General features: G+C 40.0%; 1 protein-coding gene across 1 annotated transcript in view; it reads left to right on the plus strand.

The window, feature by feature from the left end:
• Positions 1-2,625: 2,625 nt before the first annotated feature.
• STARD13 (StAR related lipid transfer domain containing 13) overlaps positions 2,626-26,868 on the plus strand; it is a 210,189-nt gene continuing 185,946 nt past the window's right edge. Inside the window, 1 exon segment of the mRNA XM_032496319.1 lies at positions 2,626-2,970. Coding sequence (XP_032352210.1) covers positions 2,847-2,970 — 124 coding nt within the window. The 5' untranslated portion in view covers positions 2,626-2,846.

Raw genomic sequence — 26,868 nt, forward strand, 5'->3', positions numbered from 1 at the left:
AGGCAGTTATTGGTGACCATGCCAAGACTGGTTTCAGTGAGTTAGTGAGGGAGCCCAGATTGCAGTGTTGATAAGGGAATAGGTCTTTCTAAGAGAGACAGGGTGGAGGCTGTGTGCTTTGTTATGGTTGTTGTTGTTTTGGTTTGCGTTTGATTTAAAGAAGTGTGAGACTTGAAGGTTGAGCCCATGGAGAGGGAAGGGTTGAGGGTGTAGGAGACAGAGGAAATAACTGATGTAGCAGAGTCCTTGTAGGGACTAGAAAGGATGATAAGCAGAGCACAGGTTGAGGACTAGCTCTTGGGTCGGAAGAGAGATACGTCTCTCATGTGTTGGGAGGGAAGGGAGTAAGAAGGAAGGTAGTGGGGATAAGGAGTTGCCTGATTTCTCTTCTGTGAAGTAGGTGGTATTATCATCTGCTCAAGTGAAGAGGGAAGGGTTATCTTTAAAGGGTCCTACTTAAGGTTCACCGTTGAAACAGGGCTCCTGGAAAATGGGAGTGGATGCTAAGGACTGTATAAAAGATCCCAAGTAGCCCGGCTGAGTTTAGAACCCGTGCCTATGCGGCGGCTGCATGTGCACAGCTGTGATTTCCTCCAGCAGGGCCAGCAGCTGGGCGGGCAGGGAGCTGAGCTGTGCTGTGTGGCACCTGTTCGGGGCAGATCTCTCCACTCTTTCATCTGGCTTCTCTTGGACAGTCCTGAATTCATGGACTCTTCAACAGCCAGAGCTAAACAAATTTGCAAAGCCAGAATTTATCTTCAAATTAGTTATTTAAAGAAAACCCCTAATCCATGACATCTGAATATAAACTATGTATTAAAATAGAAAGTAGTAGGGGCCCAGGATCTTTAGAGCTAAATGATGGGTGAAATAGCTGTAATGTTTCTTGTCCTATTCTGCTCCTGTGCGTATAATGTTACAACTTACTGCCTCTGTTTGATTCAGTTAGAGATCCTTTTTCTGAAGTTAAATACACAACTTCCCTGGGAATGTGATTGTGAAACATTTTGTCGTTATACTGTACAGCAGTCACTTTAAGATAACACAAATCTTGCTCCTTGTAGAGCATTTCCTTACCACTACAAGCATACAAAACAGAGGATGTAATCAAAAGGGTATTTGGCATGGGTCCAGAAAGCAATCTGGATTAGTCTATAACTGGATGCCATAGTTTCAAGTCCATTTCTGATCCATGATTTATTGCTTAATAACTGACAATTTCAAAGGTTTACCAGGATGGCCAAAAAAAGCTCAAACATTACTTTCTAACTCATTGTGAAGTGTGCTTCACTAGCAAACATTTTTGAATATTTAAAATAACAAGATAATAAAGATGATTTTTTTAATCATCATTTCTCCCCTTATCTTCTACCAACAATATAAACTAGTGGAGGGAATGTTTATTAAAAGTGTAGAATTGTAGCACACATAGTTCAGGTGACTATTAGTTTCCACTTTTTAAGCCAATAGCAATTTATGTAATAGAGAGGATTGAATAATTTTCTTTAATTTTCAACTTTCACGTGGAGCACCTGAAATTAAAAAAAAAAAAATGAGCTAAATTTGGTTCTTATTTGACAGCCTGGTACAGAGACAATCTAAAAAGAAAATAGGTCCAAGCAATTTTACAGTTTAAATAATTCAGAAATTCTCTTTTGAAATATTTCAGTTTCTCTAGCCAAACTTGACATTAATCACATCTCACATGGTTGAATTACATCAAATGTTGTCATAATCTAAGGTCCTAAAAGCACTGTAGAAGCAAAATCTTGAGAACAGCAGGACACCCTGAGGCCTGAGCTAGTCTCCTCTTCATCTTCTGAGTGAGGCTTTGGAGCCCAGGGAAATGACTTGGACACCACCTCCTCAGGTATTCCTTAAAGATCCAGTACATTTCCTCCCTCTCCCCTGCAGGAATCAGAGTTAATTTCTAATGATAAGCCTACTACATGTTATTGGCTAAAATACCTTAAAATTATTTTATTTTCACATCTCATTTCCTGATAATACCTACTTTAAAACTGCATACAGATTTTAATGTTTCCCCAGAGTATGTAAATCTATTTTATGTAGGTTCCTCAGGGTCTGACCTTAATATTTACAAGTTATTTTTCTCCTACTCAATGGCTATGCAATGGATAAATCATTTTAATTTGATTATAGATTGCAGCCGGATAATTGTTTCATTGATGAAACCCGAAAAGACTGACATATAGTACAAGAGCACCAGTATCTAACTGCAAAAGAACGTCAGCCAAGCTGAGGAGCCCATTTCAAGTGGCTTAAATTCGGAAAAAGTATGATAAGTTATTTCGGCAGAGTTTTAAATTTTTGTTATGGTGTGATGGTGGCGGTTTCTCAGAGTGAAGAAAGGAAAGTATCAAGAAATGGGAGGAATATAGTACAGCCGCTGGTCTCTGAGTGAAAATGAAAAGGTGGGTGGAAACTCTTAATTGGGGGCCATCGGAACCCGGCTGTCGGGTTCAGGCGAGGGAGGACGAGAGAGCTCCTGGGGGAAGGAGTGGGGCGCTAGACCGTCCCGGAGAGAGGCGGGAGGGAGGGAGGGAGGGAGGGGAGCGGAGGAGCGCGGAGCGGAGAGGAGGGAGGGGAGGGAAAGAGGGAAAGGAGTAGAGGAGTTGACGGAGCGCAGAGGTTGCCCTTGCACCGCGCGCGCAGTGGCAACGCATCCCGGCGCCAGCGCGGGACAGCAGCGGACCCATGTCGCGTCCGCAGCGGGTCCCCTGGGAGTCCGGCGACTGGCGTCTCGATTCGCCGGGAGTCTGAGTGGCGGACCACTCGGGGGTGGCGGTGGCCAGCCCGCTGGTCTTTATGAGGACGGATCTAAAATGACTGGCAAACGGAAACCTTTCCAAACGCCGCTCAGGAGGTCAATCAGTGAACAGTTGCGGGACTCCACGGCCAGAGCGTGGGATCGGCTGTGGAAAAACGTCCGGGAGAGACGGCTGGCAGGTCGGTGCCCACGAGACTTGGGACCACGGGGGCGGGAGGAGGCGAGGGCCGCGTCGCCCACCCGGGCCCACCGCCCCGCCGCCGCCGCCGCTTTGGGCTCCCAGCACAGGTTTCCTTAGGCGCCAGAGGTTGGGCGGAGGAGGCTGCTCGCACCACCCTTGCTGGGCCGGGCTGGAGCGCCCGCGCTCCCCGCGCTCCCGCTTTCCCTGCGCGGGGACCTGGTGGGTGTGGGCTCCGCCCGGCGCGCTGACAGCCCAGCGGGGCGGGGAGAGGCGCGGGGCTTACCTGGCCCGCTCGTCCTTTGCGTGGCCACTACCCCTGGGTTGGCCCCTGCTCCGCCGCCATCCACCCCACCCTAGCCCAATGAATGAATGAGTGCCCAGCTCAAGTGGCCCTCCAGAAGGGCGGCCCCTCTCGCAACTTTGCCTTTCCCACGCAGGACACGTCCGCTGCCTGTGTGGGATGGAGAGTCAAGGCGAGGCAAGGGAGCATATCTAAAGCTGTGGGAGACCAAATGGGGTAGGGGTGCGAGTGGGGAAGGGTTTGGGGAGAGACAGGTGGACAGCTGTTGGGGCATGTAGATAATTGCCCACAGTGGCATCAGGCCTTCCTCACTTTGGGGTTGCAAAAGAGGGGCCTCCCTTTTGGAATCAATTGCCCATGAATCAGAGGAATAGACAAGGTGATTATTCGGAGCCATGAGGTCCTTAAGAATCGTTGCTTAGATCAAAAGGACAGCTTCCTGGCTGTGGTCTTATGTGCCGGCTCCGTGGAACTACTTCCTGGTAGGGCCACAGAGGCAGTAAGCGGTCTGAGCCTTGTCATAGCCCACGCTTGGAGCATTAGGTCTGATTGGTCAACCCGCCATACCTGCCGCAATAAGGGAAGGTGGCCCTACTCCACAACACTGTTCCCAGGCAGTGTAGGATTTACTGCTTTCCCCAAGTGTTAGCTGCTGGAAGATGTTTGTGGAATGGGAGGATGTGTGGATGGAAGGGCCCTTGAGCTGACCATGAGTCGAGTCTCTGGATCTTCTTGCCTCCTGTCTCTCCAGCAGTATCTCCTGAGTTGGCCAGTGACCACAGGGGTGGAAGAGAGGTCTAGAGAAGAAGGTATGAAGCCTGGACAGAGGGCAGGGATGCCAAGGGTGAGATGGAAGATTTAACCTTCTTTGGGCTCCTCCTCTTTTTCCTTATTGAGACTGTAGATGTGCTTTGCCAGGTGTTCTGTCCTTACACCCATGCAGTCACATGTCTTCATCAGGCTGGGAGCATTCTGGAGTAGAAGCCCAGGCTCTGTATCTCCTTGAGCTAGGTCCTTATCAACCTAACCAGTCAAATCAGAGGTAGGGATTACAGATGATTCCAACACTTGATATTGTCAGCATAAAATGTTAATCCTGTATTTTCTCTCCAATACAGTGGCCCCTTTTAGTAAGCACCCAAGAAATAAACAAACTTTTTAGTCAGGACCCAGAAATAAGTTGCGGTAACCTAGTAGTTTTGACTGTTGATTTTTAAAGACCTGTATGTGCATTGCAGACTTCAATAACAATTAATAACTTTCCTTGTTATCATGCTGAATGGTATAATCTACATGATGGATGGTGTTAGAGAAATTTTTGTGGTCTAGTAAACTTTTGTTGCTTCATAGCTTCAGAAAGCTTACTGCAAATGTCTCTTTCATAGCTTCTGTTATTTAAGTTTGTTAAGTTTGTTAAATCAATGGATCCTCAGGAAACAAGAAGTCTTTCCAGGAGGGCTGCCAAGGCTGTACTGGGTTTTTATAGAAGCTGAGGCCAAAGATGACTGCCGCCCTGTCTTTTTCAAAAGGAGATCTGGGAAGGAGGAGAGTGTTAATGTAAAGACCTAAAACCGTTAAGATTTTCCGGGGAAGTCATGTATTCATATGAATTTTAGACATTGCAGTTTAGTTAGGGCAGTGGAGAGAAAAAGTTTTGATTCTGGGAAATAAACCATGGGTAGAGATTTTAAGATCATAAATATATAGAAATTAAAGCTAAAAGTGGCTGTAAAGTGGTAAGTATGAGTTCTCCCAGGGTAGTGTAATTATTTTTTAAAATAGCGGTATGAGGTTTTTAAAATGTTTAATCAGAATATTAATATCTGCTTACCCATAATCTGCTTACCACTCTGCTAACAGTGGATGCCAGCAGGTTATTCAACTGGGACCAAACAATCCTCTGTGAAGCAGACTTCAACCTCTGCTTCTCTAAGCAAGCTGGGATGCTTGCCACAAAACCAAGCCAACTCCATGAGGGAGCTTTTAGATGCAAATTGATTTTCTTGGGTTTTCTTGTGAAGGCAGCTAAAATATGGAACTTTGGCCATATGACACTGAAATACTTAAGTTATTAATATTGGCATCAATTCCAGGTGAAAGTGTTCTTCATTTGTAAAAGTCTTCTTTATATGGTTAATTCACAACATCAGAATAACCAACTATATGAATGTACCCCTAGAGAGAATCTGCCCCCCAAGAGATGATACGGGGCTATTGGCTTTTTCTTTTTCAGCCTTTTTCTATCAGAGAAAAGCCTTGTGCTGGGACTGCTTTAATTTCCCTAAAATTTTCTTCTTATTACACTTAGTCAATAGAACAGTGTTCAGAGTGCTTTATAACAAACTTGTGTTTATTGTCGAGAGCACTCTGAAGGTATTTGATGCTGCTTTCTGCTTTTCAACATCTTGAGGCAGGAAAATTCTTATTCTAAGTCACTCTTACTTCTTTTCATAGAAGTCTGTCTTGTCAATTTAACAGAAAGACAAGAAGAAGTAGAACTATTTAGCCCCAGTGAAGCCTATGGATTTCTGTGCTGTGGGACAATATTTAGGAAGGACGGGATTGTGTATAACTGGAAAAAAGCATTCCTTAACACACATCATGGTGACACAAATAATGAAACCAATAGAAGGATAACGTGTGAATGATGTTCAAATAGGTTCATTACAAAATTATAAAAGGGAGTTATTGGTAAAGAAGAACTGATACTGGGAACTCTTCTTGGGCTTTCCAATTTTGTAGTAGCTACCAAATTTTCATGGGGATTATGGAGTTTTTGGTAACATGCACTTCTTAATTACCTAAGACCCTAATCCTCATGAAGGTCAACAAGACTTTTTCTCACCTGTCATCTCAATATCGATTATTGTAATAATGGTGGTAATTGTTGTTTATTCCCAAGATGACAAAGTTAGTTAGTGTTCAAAGAAGTATTCTAATTCGGGTTGTCAGAAGTCAAAGGTCCTCTGTGCCCATTTTGTGTTCTACCACACTGCCTGCTCCATGGGCCTTATGGAGACACATGGACCTCAAATCCTTTTTCTAAGGCACTCTGTCATTTGCAATTAGTTTTTAAAAGAATAGCAAGATTAATTGGAAAAATTGCTCTTTGCTCCTTCCTCCTGGAGTGACAAGGATAACCCTATGCACCAAAAATATTTTGTCTCCCAGTCCTCCTGTTGGGCTGGGTAGTGTATGGGCCCATAGAGAGCTGAAACAAACAAACAGCCATATGTCCACCTTGTTGGGGCTCCTGTGTGGTGTGCCCTGCCCATCCATCACTATAGGAAGCCAAGGGCTGCAGGAGTGAGATGCTGTCATGAAGTCTAAATGCAGGTTTCTTCAGGGTGAGTGACAGGTTCTTTTGCCCTCTCTAGTTCCCTCATCAGCCACTGCTGCTGACAATTCTTAACTTTTATAGCATCGGTAAATTCTCTAGGCAGAAGCATACCCCTTAGATTTTGGTGTTTGTGAGCAGCTTGAGCTACTTCTCAAATGTTAAGATCTGAGAATTGAAATGAGTTTTCTAAAGCTATCTGCTCTTTTATTTTAAAACCTTACTCTATTTTAATGGAAATGTAATCCATATGTTTGATTCCTTTATACTCACATAACAATATTTAGGTGGCCTGTGAACTAATTGAAGTCCAAGTCTTTTGATCTCTTTCATGGTATCATTTTAAATCATTTCTTTTAGACACAGGAAGTTACATTGCTGCCAAGAGTAAACTAACCTAAAACACTGAAAAGTTCAAGTTTTGTTAGAAATGCTAATTCCACCAAATTATCAGTGAGTTCTTGTCATGTTAAAACAGGCTTATTCATCCTGAGAGTCAACAGTAGCATCCTGTGATGCGATGTAAACACAAGATTGGGACTTTAATGCAGAGTGGGATCCAGAATAGAACATGGGCCATAAAAAAGTTCCTTATTAAAATCTAAATGTGTTCCACGATGGCAGAAAGTACAGGATGAAAATAACTGATCCTTTTCATGTATTGTATATCAGTGTCCTTCCTTTTTATTATCACTTTACTGTACAGAACAGGCCATATTACTCTATCGGGTTTTTTTTTCTTTTTAAACATCTCTTGAAAAGGGAGTACATTTAGATGTGATTTATATTAACAATAACAAAAAAGAAATCTAAATCAAGTATACAGAAAATCAGAGAAAGAGAACACATCACTTGTATCAGTCTTCTTCTCAACCTTAGCTATACATGGAGTCACCTGGAGCCTTTCAGAAATAGGAGTGCCCTTGCTGGCTCCCAGAGACTCTGATTCAGTTCATATGGGGCTTGGGGACCAGTATTTCTAAAGCTCCACAGATGATTCCAGTGTACAATCCAGGTTCAGAATCGCTGACTTACATTAACTACCATATGATAACTCACAGAAGTCTGTGTCTAGTACAAGATCATTGTCTAAGCCCCTAAGAAAAGTTTTGCTTAAGTAAGTTGGAATGAGCTTGTCATTTTACAGAGACAAAAAAAAAAAAAAAAAAAAAAAAAAAAAGGCCAATGTGCTTGGAGCATCATGAAAAAAGGTGGCACAAATAGGTGGGAGGAGATTGTGTCAGAGGTGTCTTTAGAGTCAGGTTATAAGGTCAGGTTGGGCCTTGTCTCCAGGGCAAGAAGTTTGGATTTGGTTCTACATGTGATAAGAAGCAAAGGATTTTAAGCAGAGATGGGACAGGACCTGAATAGGTTACTACCGGAGTGGTCTAGATGAGAGAGAAATAGTAACACGGACTAGGGTGACAGTGATGGAAATGGAGAGAAAGGGACAGATTTAGAATACATCTTGGAAATAGAGACAACAATGCTGACTTTTTGTTGGAGATGAAGGAGAGGGATCAGGGACTCCTAGGTTTGTAGAGCTGTGGGCTGAGATGGGACATGTGTCATATTTGCATATTGCAGTTCCAAAAGGAACTTTTGTGTGTGTGTGTGTGTGTGTGTGTGTGTGTGTGTGAAAGAGGGATGAAGAATGAGTTCTCCTCCAAATTAGGCCAAAGATGCCTATTAGACATCCATAGTAAAAGTCAAAGAGTTGAATATACAAGTAAAGTTTTGCAGAAAAAATCAAAGCAAGAGACAGAAATCTGAAAGTTATTGGCACATGAAGACTATAGAGTAAAGCCTTGGGACTGGATGGGGTTACTTAGGAAGAGGATACAGATAAGAGGAGGGGCCAAAGACCAAGTCTTAGGACGTCCTTTATTTAGAGCACAGTATTTGGACATGAACTGTGTATGTGTATATGTGTGCTAAATTTCTGGGGAATAAGAAAAATAGCAGCACCATTCCCAAATTCTGCATTCGTGTTCTTGTAGCAGAATAATGGTAGTGATATATCAAATAATCTTTTGTGAAAGATTTATTTGGTCCCAGAACTGTTATTGAATAAAAATACATCTCACTAATAAAATATACCTTTAAAATTGAGAAATCATTTTGCAAAGTAAAAGTAAATTTTAGATAGCATTTGAAGGAAAGACTTCTCAAGGTTGTCTTCCATACATAAAAAATTAAAATATAGTTAATTAAATAAAAATGGTCTTAGCAGGAATACATCGATGGTTACTATAACTCGTTGGCCCTACATATAATGAGCTAAGAACGTTCTATTGGAAAGGTGACTTCTCTAGTGTCATGGTATCTGGGAATAGTCTAATCAAAGTTCAGTTTATAGGAAAGGTTCTGTACTATATTGAATTTTCTAATTTTGCATCTATTTTTTGATCTTTAATAATTGTGGTTTGTTCATAATAAAGTTGACTGAAGGGAAATTTCTCAGAGAAAAATAGACAACGATGTCTTGAATTTTTGTGTTTGTAAGGAGGGTAACTTAAACATGGCTTAACCCTTCTGCAATATGCTGCCTAACCCGTAGGAATAACAGTTTCCTTCTGGAATTGGACCAAAGAAAGGACCTTGTTCATTATTTGTGGGTGGTTGCTCTGAATAGGAAACAGGAACCCTGCCTGTTAGCTGGAATTCCTTAAGAAGACCATTTGATACAATTTTTGTCAGTCACCAACCCGATCAGTTTAGACATGTGGCACTTCTAATGAAATTAGTATTCTTTTTGCTTTTAAAATCTTATGTTGAACAAAACAACTGATAAAGAAAAATTTGCTTAGAAACACTGTAGTTTTCTGGGGGTTTATCCAACAGTATATTTCTGTTCTGCCCTTTTGCAAGTTTAGGGATATTGCAAAATGAGAACAAACATGGTTTGAAAAGTGTCGCAATGTTCTGGAGCTTTTTTTCAGAATCCTTGAATGTTTAGTCCTAAAACAGTTGAAGGACAAACATTTTTGTCATGTTTGTAGTTAGTCAATAAGTATTTATTGAGCCATGAAATAGCATCCTTGTCAAAGCATGCTGGGACTGTAGTGCAGGATATTAATTCAGGACTGTGGTTTTATCCTGGCAAAGCACACAAATTTTATTATGCTGTTCAAATCACTTAACTCTTCTATTTAACCAGAAATTGAGCAGGCTTCCAGAAAGAGCTAAAAGACAGTATAGAATGCACCATGACTACACAAATTGTATTTGCAGATCTGCTGTGTCGAGCCATCTGATGTTCTTGGGCAGACTATTTCCTTAGTAACATTTTTATCTAAAAATAAAATTTTCAGAATCTTATGATTCTTTTATTTTGTGTAGTAGGGCGTATTTTAATATATATTTCATCATGGCATATGGTGTTTGTTAGATAGTTCTTCTTTCTCCTTCCTATATAGGAAATTAAATGAACCCCAGAGATAATTGTTGTATAACATCATGAAAATGAATACATTTGCTAATAATGACATTAAACTGTAACGTCTTATCCTATGCTTTTTAATCCTCTCTATATCTGGTTAAAGGGGAAACATATCCAGGTTTCTTGAAAGTGTTTTCCATTGAAACTTATATTTATTCTATTTACTGTTAGAATGATGTCCTGAAAGTACAAATACTTGAATATCTGGAAGGTGTAACAGTATAAGCTAAACTAATCTACCACTACATGAGAATGTCTGGGTTGTCACAGTGACATTGCAAAGATGGCAAGGTAGTGCTTCCCTTCTTTGCCTGACTTTGAGTTGCATTCATTGTAGAACTCTTGAAAAAGTGATGGATTGCTCCTTTCCTGGCCATGAGAAGTTTTCCTCATGATCTTGGAAAGAAATTACATCTTTATTTTAGTCCCAAGAAAAAACTTCATAAGCAGTAGACGTAAAAGAGGAGCAATTGTCAGAATAAAAATAAGTTTAAAAAAAAGATTTTACTTATTTTAACTATTGTGTTATAGGCTGTTTTATTCTTTTTGGAAAGAAAGAAGAGAGGCTTTGTGGTAGTTCTTAAATCTAAATCAAAGCAGTAATGACAGATGAAGAAATGTATGTTTAACCCCTTAGAGAAGCACTATGGTGGTGGAAAAGGGATTGAAGTTATTTGAAATATCATTATCTGGAGAAAAATCACAGCTGTGTAATGGTAGTTAACATCTGTGAAATCAGCATCAGTTCAGCCATAATGTTGATATAAATATTTGCCACAGCTATGGCTACAGCGCTGGGAGCATAGATCTCCCAGTGCCTTAAATGCATGTTGTTTTACTTTTGATGCATCCAGAGTAGTGGAGGGCAGGGTCAGTGGTATTTTGGCATGATGGAAGATTACCGGCATGCATCATAATCTAGTGGTTAGGAGCAGCTACTGGAGCCAAGACTACATGGGTTTACATCCTGTCTCCACCACTTACACAGTGGGTCCTTGGGCAAAAAAATTAATTTTGATGTTCTTAAATTTCCCCATCTTTAAGAAGGAGGATAAGCATAGTACTTACCTCATAAGGTTGTCAGTAAGGATTAAGTGAGTTAATGTTTTCAAAGCATTTAGCACAGTGTCTGACCTCTAGTTAACACTGTTTAAGAGTTTATTTAAAATGCACACACATACGTATATTTATTCTCTGTGGAGAATAGAGCAGCACAGACGTATTTTCCGATAAAGGAGATGCTTTTAGCTTCAGCCTTAAACCACCCACCAACTTCACACTTGGATTCATCTGCCTTGTTCCCATATCTTACGGACCCATTCTAGGTCCCGTGTTCAGGGATTTCCTAGTGCTAAGGCATTAGCCTCACTCTCTTTGCTTTGAATAGAATATAAAAAATCAAATACTACATATGTTGTTAGCATGGTTGGCAGCATCTTGTGCAGATCCATTAGTGTTATAACATGGATCATTCATTATACTAACACTTTATTTTTCTAAATGATCATCAATTATGGTTTGTTCATCAGAATTACTATTAGCTTTAGAACTATCCAACCAAGAATTCATTCCCATGCCCTTGTCTACATGGAATTTGATGAAGACCTAATTAAAATGAGAGAAGTTGGACTAGATGATCTCTAAGGCCCTATTTAAATTTAAGATCAATGAGTCTATAAAACTATACTGTGTATCTAAAGGAAACTTAATGCCCTAAGTCTTGTAGTTTCTTTTCTGTCTGGAGTTCTTGGGATGTTTTGATAGACGAGGAAAGGGCAGAAGCTCAGAAGGTACCCCAGGATGCCTGCCTGACATTCCCCATGCTGCTTTGGTTACCTAGCCTCCATCAGCAGCAGCAACTTAATAACTGGTACATTCTGTTATTGGAACTACATCTGCCAGAAGTGGAGAAGGAACAAGTTGGACATTCTAGGAGTCCAAGGCCTGCAAACACCAGTAGAATCTCAACAGTCCCTGCACCACACTCAGGCAGGGCTCCATGCTGAGAGGGGTCCTGCACTTGGCTTAATGCTCTATTGTTCCTGTCTTGAAATTATTCTTAATTGTTGAATGGAAGGCCCACGTTTTTATTTTATACTGGGCCTGGCAAATGATGTAGCTGATCCTGCATTCAAGGAAAGCCAGTCTCTTGTATAATCATGCCTTGATTTCTGAATTCACTCTCATTGATGACTTCGTGTTACTTAAGTAAGATAAAAGCGACTTGTGAAATCACAGGATGTTAGATCTGGAAGGAGCCTGAAAGCCTTCCCTGGAGCAGCTACAATCTGCTGCTCTGTGCCCCTCGCTCTTGGGCAAGGTGATTGCCCAAGAGGAAAGTGTGTTTGTTTTCTGTTGTTGTTTATTGATTCTGGCATCATCATTATGAAATAAGGCAGTGACATTACTTCTAGTGTTTACAGAGTTATATATTTTATGTATTACATGTATTGAATCAAATAATTTAATTAGTGTTTTTAAGGTATCGTGGTGCTTAGGTATAATAGGAGATTGGGACAGATTACACACCTTGGCATGCTAGATTTTCAAGATCCAAGGCTTGTTTTTGAAAACTTCTTAATTAATCTGTTTCTGAATTAAAAATTCATTTACAATATCCATATTAGATTCATTCATTAAACCACTGCTATTAAAATTATTTAGACTATTTCCTGTGCAGATTTCACCTAGGGCTGCTTACTAAGAAAAGGAAATTAGGAAAGGAAACAATGAAGCCTCTCATTTATCACCAGGGGTTTCCAGCACATATCTGTGAGCATTTTATTTTGTCATTATGTCCATCTGTCTCTGTGGAGGACACTGAACCTGACTGAATCTAGTCCCATATTGTTGCATAGGTTAAATACTCCTTTGCTGTCAGAAGCTAGACATAGAACTCCCCATTTAATGATGTCCAAAAAAAAAAGACGTTTTCCTTTGTTTGAAAGTTAGGTTCATTATTTAATACAAAGTATCTGGGAAACTGAATGAAAAGAAGAGTGCGTGCATTTTCATTTTCTCTTAAGCTACTACAAACAAGAATGTGTTTGCGTAGTTCTGAATAGTAAAAAGTAGGCAGATTCAGCTATCCTGAACCAGACCCTATTGTATGCCAGGCATTGTGCTAAGGACTTCATGTGTTTTCTCATTTGATGCCAGGCCTCAGGGCCAGGACTGCCGGGGTCACTGTTAGCACACACACCAGCTTGCTGTGATTTAGAAAAAGGCTTCCACTCTGGGCTCGTGAATTAGAAAACAATTAGAAAACAGTGCCTCCTCCGAGAAAATGCAGCCTCAGGAATATGTGGCTTGGTGAGTGTACCCTGGGCTGGATTTCCACCTCCATGGACCCCCTTGGCTGCTGGCTCTGCAGGGCACAGCCTACACAATCGCACAGGGTGGCCCTGGGTATGGCTACTGTCCCCACTTTATGCATGAGGACACCAAAGCTTGGCGAGGTTAAGGAACTTGTTTCAGGCACATAACTGCTACTTGTGGTAATATAGATTTGTGAAAGTGGCAGAATTCACATGACCTGTAAGATTTTGAGATCCTGATGACACCAGGACCCACACCCATGTCACAGTCTAGCACTTAGGAAGCAGTAACTGTTCCAGGGTGTCATAGTGACAATATGAGCCATTTCACAGCCCCGCCCCAATGTTGCCTCAAGGTCACTCCAGGGTATAATAGATGGGAGTTGACCATGGCATTCTGGCATTCCAGGGTCCCTGTGATGATGATGATGACTAATGATGATCCTGAATATCTGTGTAACACTTTCCAGTTAAGTGTTTTTCCACTGAGATTTGTAACAGTGGCTTAAAACCAATAGGTTCTCACAAAAGTCCTTTAAGATAGGCAGGGTGGGTTCTCTGATCTCCACTACATTAATGAGACAAATGAGGATAAGAAAAATGATGTGACTATCCACCCACAGCCAGTGAGGGCCACAAGGGCATTTGAACCCAGGCTCCTACCCCAGGGCTCGCCCCTCTACTTTCCTGCTGCCCAGTGTGAGCTCTTCTCTATAAGGTCAATCAGTTGCTCAATGGCTCCCAAACCTGACTGAGCATCAGAACCACCGGAAAAGCTTTTTAAAATACTTAAACTGCCAAAAGTTTGACAGTTCCTAATGATATTAAACATATGTCAACTTTATGACACTTTCAAGTTTTAACTTAAGTTTTACCCAAGAAGTGAAAATGTATTTACATGAAATGACTTGAACAAGAATATTTATAGCAGAGTTCCTCACGATAGCTCAAGACGGTACAAACCTTATAGCCGTCAAGAAATAAATGATAAACACAAAGTTGCATGCACAATTATATATACATATACAATGAATACAACTCAACAACAAATTGCTGATACATGGAACAGCAGAGGTGAATATGTATATGATCATGTTGCATAACAGAATCAGAACATGAAAGAATACATACTGTATGACCCCATTTCTGTAAAGTTTTTAGAAAAGGCAAAACTAATTTATAGTAACAGATATCTTAAGAGGAGTTGCTTAAAGGGGGTTGGGAAGTGTACAAGAGAGCAAGAATAGATTTTCTGATAGAACTTAAAAAAATAAATAAATAAAATAAAATCAGTAAAATAAAATAAAATAAAATACTTCTCCCCAAATCCAAGGGACTAAAATCATCCCTAGGGGGCAGTGTATGTGATTGTGTATGTATGTGAGTGTGTATGGTGAGGGGGAGGTCTACAGTGTGCGTTTTTTAACAAGACTCCTTGGTGGTTTTTGTTATTGTTGTTTGTTTACAGCCTGCTTTGCACTGTCCTCTCACCAGTGACTGGAATTGGCTCTAAATTCTCAGGGTTATTTCAGACTCCACACCTTAAGCCACATAATGTCTTCCAGTCCTAATCCTATCTCTCTTCTGCCTTTCTAGATCCTACCCATTTTCCAGGATTGGCTCAATTCCTTCCCTCCTGGCTACGCCCTCCCCCTTCCATATCTGAGTACCCTTGGTGGGTGAGAGGACGGGAGGACAGGGAGGGTCTGCTGTGGGTCAGGCCCCTGATTCAGTGCTTCTCCCCATGTCACCCTGTGACCCATCACAGCAACATGCTGAGGTCATGATTATCATCCCCATTTTAAAGGTGGGGTAAGTGAAGAAACTTGGCGGAGGCCAGCACAGCTCGTAAAGTGCAGAGTCTCATTCACCTTTAAGTTCCTGCCTTTCTGTTCACCCTGCTGAGTGTTTCAGTCTTGTTCTTGTCTCACCAGCAAGAGTTCTTTTGTGCTATAATAGAGGAACTTTGTCTTACACTAAAGAACATCTTTTACCTCCTACTGTATAATCCACTTGGTAAAATAACCTAGTTGTTGAAGAAATAAAAGGATGAAAGCCTTTTCTTACTTCTTTTGTGAATCATTTCCTAGCCAGCTTCAAAAAGATGAACTATATTGCTAGAGATATGATATTTATTTATTCAAACTCCTTAATATTATGAGGAAATTTCAGACAAAATTCTCTTTCTTTTAGCTCAGAAAAAAACATGAAATATTAGAGAACATGGAAGCCCTCTAGCTTGTCTTGTTCAAGTGATTCATTGTATAAGAGCTGCTTGAACCTCAGAGAGATTCAGTTAACCTGCTGTTCCAGGTCATGTATCTCACTTGTCATAAATTTGAGGTTAGATTCTAACTCCAAGTCACACCAAGTGACTTTTGCGATTGCAGGTGAATTCGTACATGACCACCCGTCATAAGCAAAATGCCCATTTCTGAAATTAGTCTAAAGTACAAACTTCTTGAGGGAAACGAAGGTGCCTTAATTACCTTCAAGAGCAAAGCCTTTCCCATGAGATATGTTTGATAAGTGTTTGTTGGCAGCCTAACTGACTACCTCAGTAGCTGAAGGACATTAAAGGGATTTGATCGCTCCCTCCTAAGTGCTGAGTTCACCTCTGATGGCCTCAAAACCTGCCTGTCCTACTTTGATACCACCCCTCTGTGTTAGGCACACCTGTCAGCTTTGCAGGTTTGAGCAAAATAACCTTTCCCTGTCCGCAAGCCTCCTTCCCTGGTATAATTGAGAATCTTCATTTTACAGCTAAAGGAAACCAACACTGCTATTGTTATCACATGTTAAGTTGGGGAAAATGAAAAAAGCATAGTTGAAATTTAAATATTAATTTTTCATCTACTTAAGATGGAAATTTTCCCTTTGGCCATTTAAAAAAAATCATAGCACTGGGGAAAATGGATTTAGGGGAAAAAAATCCCCCAAATCATAGGACTTTTTCTATTTTTTTCTACAGAGACTCCAAGTTCTTATTCACTTAACTTATTCATCAAATATTTATTAAGTACCTACTATGCCAAATACTGTCCCAGCTATTGGAGATTCATTCAGTGGTGAGAAAAACAGACAAAATCAGTGCCGTCATTGAGCTTCCATTTGAATGGGGGAGACATTATAATGAACAAATGCATAATATATAAGTGTTATAGATAGCACATAAGGAAGAAAAAGAAACAACATGAAGGAGCTGGAGAATGAAAGGGAGTCTATTTTGGATCCAGTGGTGGAGAAGTTCTCTCTGGGGAGGAGGAATTGGAGCCGAGACTTGGGGGAGAGAGCGATCAGGCAGAAGGACTAGGATGTGGACAAGTCCTGAAGCAGGAGCACGTGGATGTTTTTGAGGAAAGTCAGGGAGGGTGTGGGGCTTGGGATCCAGTGATTGAGGAGAAGAGTGGTAAGCAAGGGATCGGATCAACAGATAGCCAGGGCCTCTGCAGCCTTCTGGCCTGAGGAGTCCTGATATGATCTTGGGTATGATTTGCTGTGAACAGTTACCTTGTTTACTATGTAAAAGTTGGAAAGAAAAGACAGTGGAGGCCAACAGTAGAGGCAGAAAGACTTTTTAGAGGCCTCCCTGGAGTATCAGATTTAGTTCACATCTCAGTTATAAAACAAAAACTTAGTTGCTAGTCACATAAGGGCCCATTGTTTAATTAAAAGGAGGGAGAGAATAACCTCTGGTTCTCAGATTTTTTACACAAATAGAGAGGAATTAGCTAGATTCATTGAAAACATTTATTTATTGAATATCATATTCCAGATACTCTGCTAAGCTATGCACTCAGAATAAAAAGATGAACAAGACACTGAGTTTTACCCTCAGGGACTTAGGGACAAGTGCAGTGGTAGAAGAATCCACAGATGTAGAAGGAGATCAGAGGATGGAGTGATGGGCTTGGCCTGGCTTGGCAGAGAAGATGATCCCTGAGTGGGGCCTTAAAGGAGAGAGAATCACCCTGGGGCGGTGGGGGGGGGGGAGCAAGCACGTGCAGAGAAACAGAGAAATGAAGCATCATGGGCCGTTACGAGATGATATTGCTAGGACTTGAGTCAGGCGGGAGAGCCAGCGAAGGAAAGACGGAAGAGGTGGGCAGAGGCCAGATGACAAGCTTGTGGGTCTCATCCACGACTTCCTGGTGCTATATCAGGTAGCCTCTAAATTCTTTTCTAATTCTAGGGATTTACTATTATATGAAGCCATTTTTTCCTTTCTCCGTCAGCGTTTGGCATAAGCATCACAAGCCCTTGTTTATTTTTATATCCATCTTTTCTAATGACCTTGCTCTACAACTTTAAAGAATAGCTGTCATGCCTCTGTTCTTGCATGGGTGTTGCCAAGAGCCTTAAGGCTTCTGCGGCTTTTAAAGACGATTTCTGTTAAAACAGCAGAACCTACAGGAGCTCCTGTGAATTCCTAGTTTCCAGCCTTACTCCTTGGGGCTACTTCACTTTAAGTCTTGGTATGGTTGCTTAGATTTGCAAATTTAAAGTGAGTGTCTGATGTACATGTTTATATTACAGAGACTTGGTAGTCTATAATTTCCACAATAAAACTGTGAGTTCCTGATCTATTTTTTCATAGGACTTTGGGCAAAGGTTACTTAAAATGGGGCCTCTTGAAAAGAGATCTGAAATCAATCTCGTCATCTGTATTACTCATTCATTGATGACCTATGTTATACAAAATTGGGGTACCGGGTACTGGGGACACAAAAATGAATAAGATAAAATCTTTTCTTTCAAGGAACTTCCAATTATAAGTGATTTCTTATAATTCTTATAAGAAGTCGTATAATTCTCTGACTTTGGTATATGTGTAGAAGAATGATTTTAGGTCAATGATTGAAAAGGCTTTATAAAACTTCATGAAAAACAGTTGAGTCTTTTGATTATGCGTAAGTTCCTATCTCATGGAAAGCTGGATTTATTTATCTAACATACTGACTAGAGACAAAGAGGGAAAAGCCAGAAGAAAAGTACTAATTCATGATGCACAACTTGAGAATCTCCATTGAACAGCTGCATTAGAACACTCACCCTTTTTGTTCACATAGAGTTGCTCTCTGGAATCCTCAGATATCCGTGGTTGCCCGAGGGCTCCTCAAATGTCACCAGGGCAACAACAAAGTAACACACATGAAGCAGCCCCTCTGTGGCATTCTTTATGAAAAGCATTGAATTAAATTATTGCATAACAAATCATCCACATATGAAAGGCAGTGAACTTTTGGAGAACCCAACTAAAACAATGCTGAATTTGATTCCTACCTCCACTGATAACTTACTGGAACCCTTTGAAATCTTGTTGTGACCCAAGTTGCCTGTTTAGGATGTGGGAGATAGCAGTACTGTACTTATGACCTCAAGGGAATTGTGAGCTAAATTTAGGGAGATCGTTGAGGTGGCTAGAACTCCCATCTATCACTTAACCCCGTTCCTCACACCCTGTCCTGGTCACCCTTTCAAAATGCTTAAGAAATTTCCCACTCTGGCTGGAACCACGGCCCCACACCATGGAGTTCCGAGCAAAGCAGACAACAGCTACTTGATTGAGCCCTTACCATGTGCCAGGAACTGTAGGTATTAGCAACATCCTCATTTTATAATGAAGACACTCAAACTCCCAAATGCATGTGATTCTTGGCCTGGGTTCACAAAACTAAGGAATACTCTGAAACAAAGATAAGAACCAGGTGGTCTATCTCGGAAGCCCTGAGACTTCTATACATATTGGTTTAGAGGGAACTGCACATCACATCACATCCTCTGTCACCACTATACCTGGCTTCTGCTTAATCTTGAAGCCATAGATAGAATTCTGTATAGTAGGAAAAACAACTTCTACAGACTAAGCTAAGTATATAATTAAAGAAAGCCTATGGAGAGATAATATATGAAAAATAAACAGCATATGATGCTTTAAGCATGATTAAATGAAACTAAGACATTTTGAAAAATATACTGAAGTATTTACATCAAATGATATTGTCATTAGGGGCCTACCCCCTTATCCCAACAGTGCTTGAAGCTCTTCTCGGGATCTGCTACTTATGAACCACACAAGACAATGAGTCTCACCCCTTTTTTCAGTCTGATTTCAATTTTCAGTCCCCATAGAATACCAATCACTCTGTTTTTCACCAGATTTGACCATGAAAGACTTAATGATTTTTAGGGAGAAAGTCCATTTTCAAAGGGCAAAAAATTGGCACCACTAATCTGTATTTAAAAGGACAAATTTCCCCCCTTATTTATTTATTTATTTATAATTATAATTATTTATTTATTTACTTATAATTATAAAACTAATATGTTGATGATAAAGATAACATGTTAACTATACAAAGCACCCAAAGATAATCACTACATTTTTCTAAAGTAACTCAAAAGAGCACTTTGAAAATATTTCAGTCAGGTCAGCCAGCATTTTTTAAAATAAATGTGGTCTCACAGGAGAATTCCTTTCATGGAGAGAGAAGATGCATGGCTATTATAGGTATTTTTAAACAATAACATTGCTTTGTAATCAATATTTTATGTGGTGTTCTAAGATGGAAGCACTGTTTGTAGATAAATACATGCTTGTTTCTTAGATTCATCATTTTGCTCAAGGAAAATTATAATAGCTGCAAGTTTTTGAGTGCTAACAATGTACCAGGCACACAAGTTATTGTATTTAATACTTAACACAGGCCTAGCAAGTCAGTATTACACTCATGTTTCATGTGCTACAACTACAGCTCGTAGAGGTTTAGGAATTAAGCAGAGTCTCGTGGTTGGTGCCTGTGCTCAGCCGTGAAGCATTCGTGGTGGAACAGAAGCACAGCTATTTCTGCTTAGATGGAGAATAAACATACAAATTAAATTATTAGCATCACCACTTGAGTATTAACAGACTGCTAGAACTGAGGTGAGATACATTCTTAAATTACTAAATAAGATAACCTATGAGAAAGCATTTAGACAAAGTCGTTTAATTAACTCTCAAGTTTTAGTGCAGAAGAATCACCAGAGGTGCTTTCTCAGTAAAGATAACCTGCGATCCACTGGCTAGAAAGTCTGGTTAAACAGATGAACATCCAGGAACCTGCACTTTTAAGATGCTTTCCAGAGAATTCTGAAGCTCTTTCTCTGTAGGACACACTTCAAAAACACCATTTTATCACAGACTGGATGCCGTAAATATGGTTTCCTTTTTTTTCTCTTAAAGCCTGAATTCAGGAAGAAAACCAAAGACAATAGTTTTAACAAGAGCTCAGTTCATAGGGTACTGTATCTGGTTTATATTACTTGACTGAAATACATCAAAATGAAATTTCATTTCAAATTTAGCCCATTACCTTGATGGCCTCTGTAAAACTTGAGTGTACAAAAGTGATGTTGGAGTGGATGAAGAGAGTTCCTGCACAAGTTCTGATCTGATAAGTTGCTTAAGACTATTCCAGCATAAGGAGCAGCTAAAGCCATGCCAGGTGGGGGTGCGGGGGTTTCCTGTTTATTCTTCTTTCCTACTAAAATGATTTTATACATCCTGTGATTTTTACTGTTGTTCTGAGAGGAAGCTCTTATATTTAACTCCATTGAAATGTAGCTCTTCTATTTTTGGAGTAGGGGAAGATGGGGATAATAAATCTTCTTTGCACTTTTCACAAGTTAATGAATTATGTATTCTTCCAGCTTTACTTCTCTGCAGTCAACAACAGAGACACTGTTAGACTTCAGAGGACTGATGATGAATTTCTAAGGATCATGAGTTATATGTCAGACAATTGAGGAGGCCTTGTATGCAAGTGTTTTGGCTCTTTCCCCCCCTTTTTTTCCTGTCCTCCTGATGTGTAATGTTTGGATAGCTCGATCCAGTTCCTAATGGGATGGGCAAGGGCAAGGGATTAAAATTAAAATTCTTTTAAGTACCTCGCATAAAAAGGTTTTGTGAAGAAAGGATTCAACATCCTGGGTTATATCAAGATTTTATATTAATTTTGAATTTTCTTTATTCATTTTCTTTCCTCTAGTGTAGCATAATCAGGAGGTGTCTGTGGGCAGAGCTGTTTGTTGGTTGATGACAGCAGGCAGAGTGTCTGGGGAAGGCTCTCATCCTAGTCTCTTCTAGAGAAGCTACTGAGGCCTGACATGGGTTGGATGCCTTTTTAGGATTGGATGCAGGCTCAAGAGAAGAGTTAAGTTGAGCCTTCATGCTTCAGCATCTGTAGAAAGTACTGCTGGTTGCCCTAAAAGCACAGTTGTGCCCATGGTGTTTTCAGAGAGAATGACAAGTAGCCTATGATACTCAAGCAAACTCATGACGAATCTCTTTGTTGTGTAGTTTCAGAATCCTTTCAGTTTGCTTATTAAAAAAAGAAGAAAAATGTATGACATATATTTTTATATACAGGGAAGAGAAAAATTAGTAGTAGTGAAACAGACCCATCCAGAACCAGTAGAAATGACATTTATTGCAGAGCCTGGAAAAGCCATGCTCCTTTTCAGAAGGGAAGGTTTTAGGGATAAACTTGACATGGATATAGATGATCAATATATGTTGATCAATCTGCAAGTATTGATTACTACCTTCAGCGTACTCAGAAGACACATATAACCTTTAACTTTTTTGAATGATGGAAATGGAGTTAGTTTGGTTTTTGTTGTTGTTGTTGTTGTTTGTTTGTTTGTTTGTTTGTTTGGAGCTTAGAAGAAAAGAGGCAATTTTATTGCTTTGCTGGGCAAAGGGACTCACAGCAGGCTGGTGCCTTCAAAACTGTGAACCGACCTTGGGGATGGGGTGGGGTGGTTATATAGCCATAGCTCAAACAATAAAGCATTGATAACAGTCAACAGAATCATTTTCTCATCAGAAGACAGAATGGCATCATGATGCCTCCAGGCGACCAGTTAGCAGTTAGATTTCTTTTTTTTTTTTTTTTAACATTTTTTTTTTATTGAGTTATAGTCATTTTACAGTGTTGTGTCAAATTCCAGTGTACAGCACAACTTTTCAGTTATATGTGAACATACATATAATCATTGTCACATTTTTTTTGCTGTGAGCTACCACAATATCTTGTATATATTTCCCTGTGCTGTACGGTATAATCTTGTTCATCTATTCCACATTTTGAAATCCCAGTCTGTCCCTTCCCACCCCCAACCCCCTTGGCAACCACAAGTGTGTATTCTATGTCTATTAGTCTGTTTCTGTTTTGTATTTATGTTCTTTTTTTTTTTTAGATTCCACATACTGAGCGATCTCATATGGTATTTTTCTTTCTCTTTCTGGCTTACTTCACTTAGAATGACATTCTCCAGGAACACCCATGTTGCTGCAAATGGCGTTATGTTGTTGGTTGTTATGGCTGAATAGTATTCCATTGTATAAATATACCACCTCTTCTTTATCCAGTCATCTGTCGATGGACATTTAGGATGTTTCCATGTCTTGGCTATTGTAAATAGTGCTGCTATGAACATTGGGGTGCAGGTGTCTTTTTGAAGTAGGGTTCCTTCTGGTAGTTTGTTTTTTAATTTAAGTAATCCAAATATCTTAATCCTTTGAAAAACGCAAATTTGAAAAAAATCACATATAATATCTCTTCATTAACACTGAGGGAAAGATAGAAAGCAGTGAAGTCAGCGAAGCTACGGAGGTTATGAAATACTAGACACCCCTCCCTGAAGAATTCACGTGAGTGTTTTCCAAACATTTCTATGAACAAGTTGGCAAAGATTTTTTTTTTTTTAATAGAAAAAACAGACTTGATGAATACCTTGACTTTGAAGCTTGAACTCGAGTTCTCTATTTGACATCAACTTTTGGGTTTGTGCTTGAAATAGCTGAGTCATAAAGACACACATTGACAAAATGTATTTAGAACTTTTAATTCCAGATAAAATAAATCCAGCATCTAAGTTAGGTATCAGCCTTCACCCTTGGCATAAGGAGCTTTTGTTATGCAGGAATGCCCCAGCTGGGGAAATGCCAGTTAATAGATTCAGACAGATGGATTTTGATGAGAGTCTGCACTGTTCACACCCCTTTAGCAAATGTTTTTGAATATTCTCAAGTAACACCCTTAACTTGAAAACAAATATGGATTTGCTTACTTTATAGTCAATAGTAATTATTATCATTAATAGCGTATAAAATTATCTGTTCTGTCTTTGCATATTAAAGTGTTCAATTCATGTATCATATCTCTAGACCTTTGGCTGCCTTGTACATACAGAGAAAACACACTCAGAATTTAAAACAGGCTTTGACAGAAAATTATTTCAGCTGTTGTGAAATATTGCACTTTTTCAAAAAAAATTCCCTCCCTGCTCAAAGTCCAAGTGATCATCAGCTGTGGAAATAGCCTTATGAAACTCCCGAGAGGAATGCGAGCAGACTCGTTGTTACTTTTTTCTCAGTGGGGACTGTGAAATCAGACCAAAAGGCAACACCATTCAGACAGAAATCAGACTGGTCCAAGGAGCAAGAGATGGGGGTGTTTCTTACTGGGACCACTTTGTGGAGTCCAGTGGCCTCTTCATGAGCGTGAGGTACATCTCTGGCCATATTTTTTGCCAAAGCCCATTCTTCCCTGGCATTAACTTAATTGAAGGCCAGAGAATCAAGCTGAAAGTATAGGAAAATGGGAAAGAAGGAGATCGGAGATAGTGCTTTGAGGAATAAGTGTATGTGTTAATATACTGAGTGCTCTTTCGGAGGGCAAGACACTTTGCCGAGTGTTGTGGGCACAGCTGGGGAACGATCTCCTAAAACTTGCCATCTGGGGATAGACTGACTTTGTACAACAAATAGCACATTGAATTATTGAATTACAGTTGTGGAAAGTGCCGTGTGGGAGAAGACAGGGTGCTGTGGGATGCAGCAAGGGGACTGACAGAGGCTGGAGGGGTGGAGAATGTTTCCTTGAAGAACGGTATTTGAGCCAAGTTCTAGAATGAAGTATAAATTCCTTAGCAGAAAGGTTTAAAGAAAGCATTTAAGGCAATGGGAACAGCATAGGTGAAGGCTCAGAATCAGGAGAGCACTTGGGTCAGAACAGCGACAGGCAGGCACTGTGTGGTTGGAGTCTGAGAGTCAGTGGAGGACAAGGCTGGTGGGCTTCGTTAACACAGCATTACACATCCCTGAGTAACCCTCTTTACGTTTTAATCCATGTATGCACCATCGTGGTTGAGGTTGGTGCTACCGATTTTCTGGCTGAATGAAAAAATATTGGGACTTCAAATTTATTCTGTTAACAGTTCTTACCTGTCTCTATCTACATCTCTGTTTCTTAAAAAAAAAAAAAAAGGTATCTTTTTTTGTGTATGTGTCTCATGAGAACGTATTACTGCTTGTTCATAATGGCGTGGCAAGTTTAACTTAATATCTACAGTAGCCGTTTATATCTTTCAAAACTGGAATATTAGTTCAAATTAGTACAAATGTGAACTATCTAACATTACCATGGCATGTATTGATTTAGGTTTTAAATATGGCAGTCTCTTCTTTCTAACTTCTGGAAGGCCTGGTTTAGAAAGAGGAAAATATATCAACTCTTGTGTATTAAAATAGAAGGCTTTCCAGATCCTATTTCTGAATAGCTGAATAGCTGTATCTGCAGCTTTTGCGTCACATCTGCATGTGCAACAGCTGTTAGGTCATTCCTAAAACTCTAGCATTTGTTCATATTTTAGGATGCTCTACATTTTTATGAGCAGATGTAAGTGTTCAAGTTTTATTTGAAGAAAACACGCCTTTCCAAGTTGCAAAATATAATTTCTGGTTCACTTATTAGGAAATGAAAATATGAGATACATTTTCTAATGTACTGCTGGTGATTTAAGTTCTCAGCCAACTATGCAGAGAACAGCATAAACCACAAATGTTGGGCTTCTTCCACCTATCGGACAAGATTTTACTGATTGCATTATTTTGAAGATTTGCGTTACTAAAGACTTGGGGCTGTTTATTTGTACATTGTGTATGTTATGAAGAAATAAAAACCATTCTTGTTATTATCATCATCAAATTTGAAAAGGTATACTAGTGAAGATATTAGGTACAATGGTGAGTAGTGGTAATGGAACTAGTAAATGCAGTCTATTTTGAAATGAGATAGAATACTTGTTAGGCAGTTGCACACATGCTCATCACAACGCTGTGTGAATTGATAGGATCTGCTGAACATCTACTTTAATGAGAACATTCTTTTGCTCACAGGTCATAGCAGAATAAAAAAGAGAAGAGGAGGGGAGAGAAAGAGAATACAGTCTCTTCTTTGTAAATAAAAAAAAGTTTAACCTGATGCATAAAATATGTATCTTTGATGATACTTGAAAAAAATCACAAAGATTACAAATTAATGCTCTACTAACTGAGTTTATAAATACTGAAAGAATAAAGACGAAAGCAAATTCTGATCAGCAAGGATCCTTTGTAGGAGGCCTCTGAAAGAGAAGATTTTGGCTTGGCTGGAGAGGGAACTATGTAGCATGGTCTGGTGCTCGTGATGAAGTGCAGAGAGGTGGGGAGCCCAGTTCCATGTCTGTTGCTACCATGTCCCAGTGCGGCCGTAGGCAAGATACTTCACCATTTAAACTCTGTCTTATCATCTGTAAAATAGGGCTGATAATCACTTTAAGACAATATATGTGAGGAACGGTGATAGGGCAGAATAAGTGCTTGAAGTGTCAGCTTTTATGATTTACTATCATTATTCATGAATACAAATAGTAGAAAGCAGGGTTGTTAGGTGCAGACAATGCTGTATACAAAAGCACAGAGGAACAAGCCTGCCTAGAAATAATTCAGTCAGTTTTAAACAATAGAAATATTATTTCTAGCAAATTAAATATTATTTTAAACAAACAATATTTAATGACTTCCATAACTTTTAAATGTCCTTAAAAATCTAGAAATTATTCTCTGCATCCAGAATTAAAAATGCTACTAGTCCGTGGCTGGCCTTTAACAACATGTTTCTAGTGGAAGAGTGATTATGGTTCACTCCCCTAAACAATGGAGGGTATGACAACTTTGACTGAAAATTTGCTAGTACAGTTTTCCATTTAGAACAGGATACACAGAAAGTCAATCTTTTGATCATTTAAAAAAAAACTGTGGGTAGAAATGTGATCTGAGAAACATACATAAGATACGTAGTATAAGTATACTTTGGGAATTTCCAGGTTCTGAAAACATCGTCTGAGGAGAGCTGGGAGGAGGACCTGACACATTCGGGGCGTATTCAGAAGGTCACTGTCTCCTGCTAGTTTGCTAATCCCTGCACACACTACACCTAGAAAGCCGCAGTGCCCCCGATACCGGCGCAGGCGGGACCCTGGAGTCCTAGAGTGTGGCATCTGCTGGGGAAAAGGAGCCCTAGGGTAAGCGCGCCTGGCCTACGCCACTCAACAGAGCTGACTGTTTTCTCAGGTGAAGTCAGTGCCTCTACTCTTTGTGGAAAGACTGAAATAAATAAAATATGGGGGAA

This window comes from Camelus ferus, chromosome 14 (assembly GCF_009834535.1).
Source record: "Camelus ferus isolate YT-003-E chromosome 14, BCGSAC_Cfer_1.0, whole genome shotgun sequence".
Lineage (NCBI taxonomy): Eukaryota > Metazoa > Chordata > Mammalia > Artiodactyla > Camelidae > Camelus > Camelus ferus.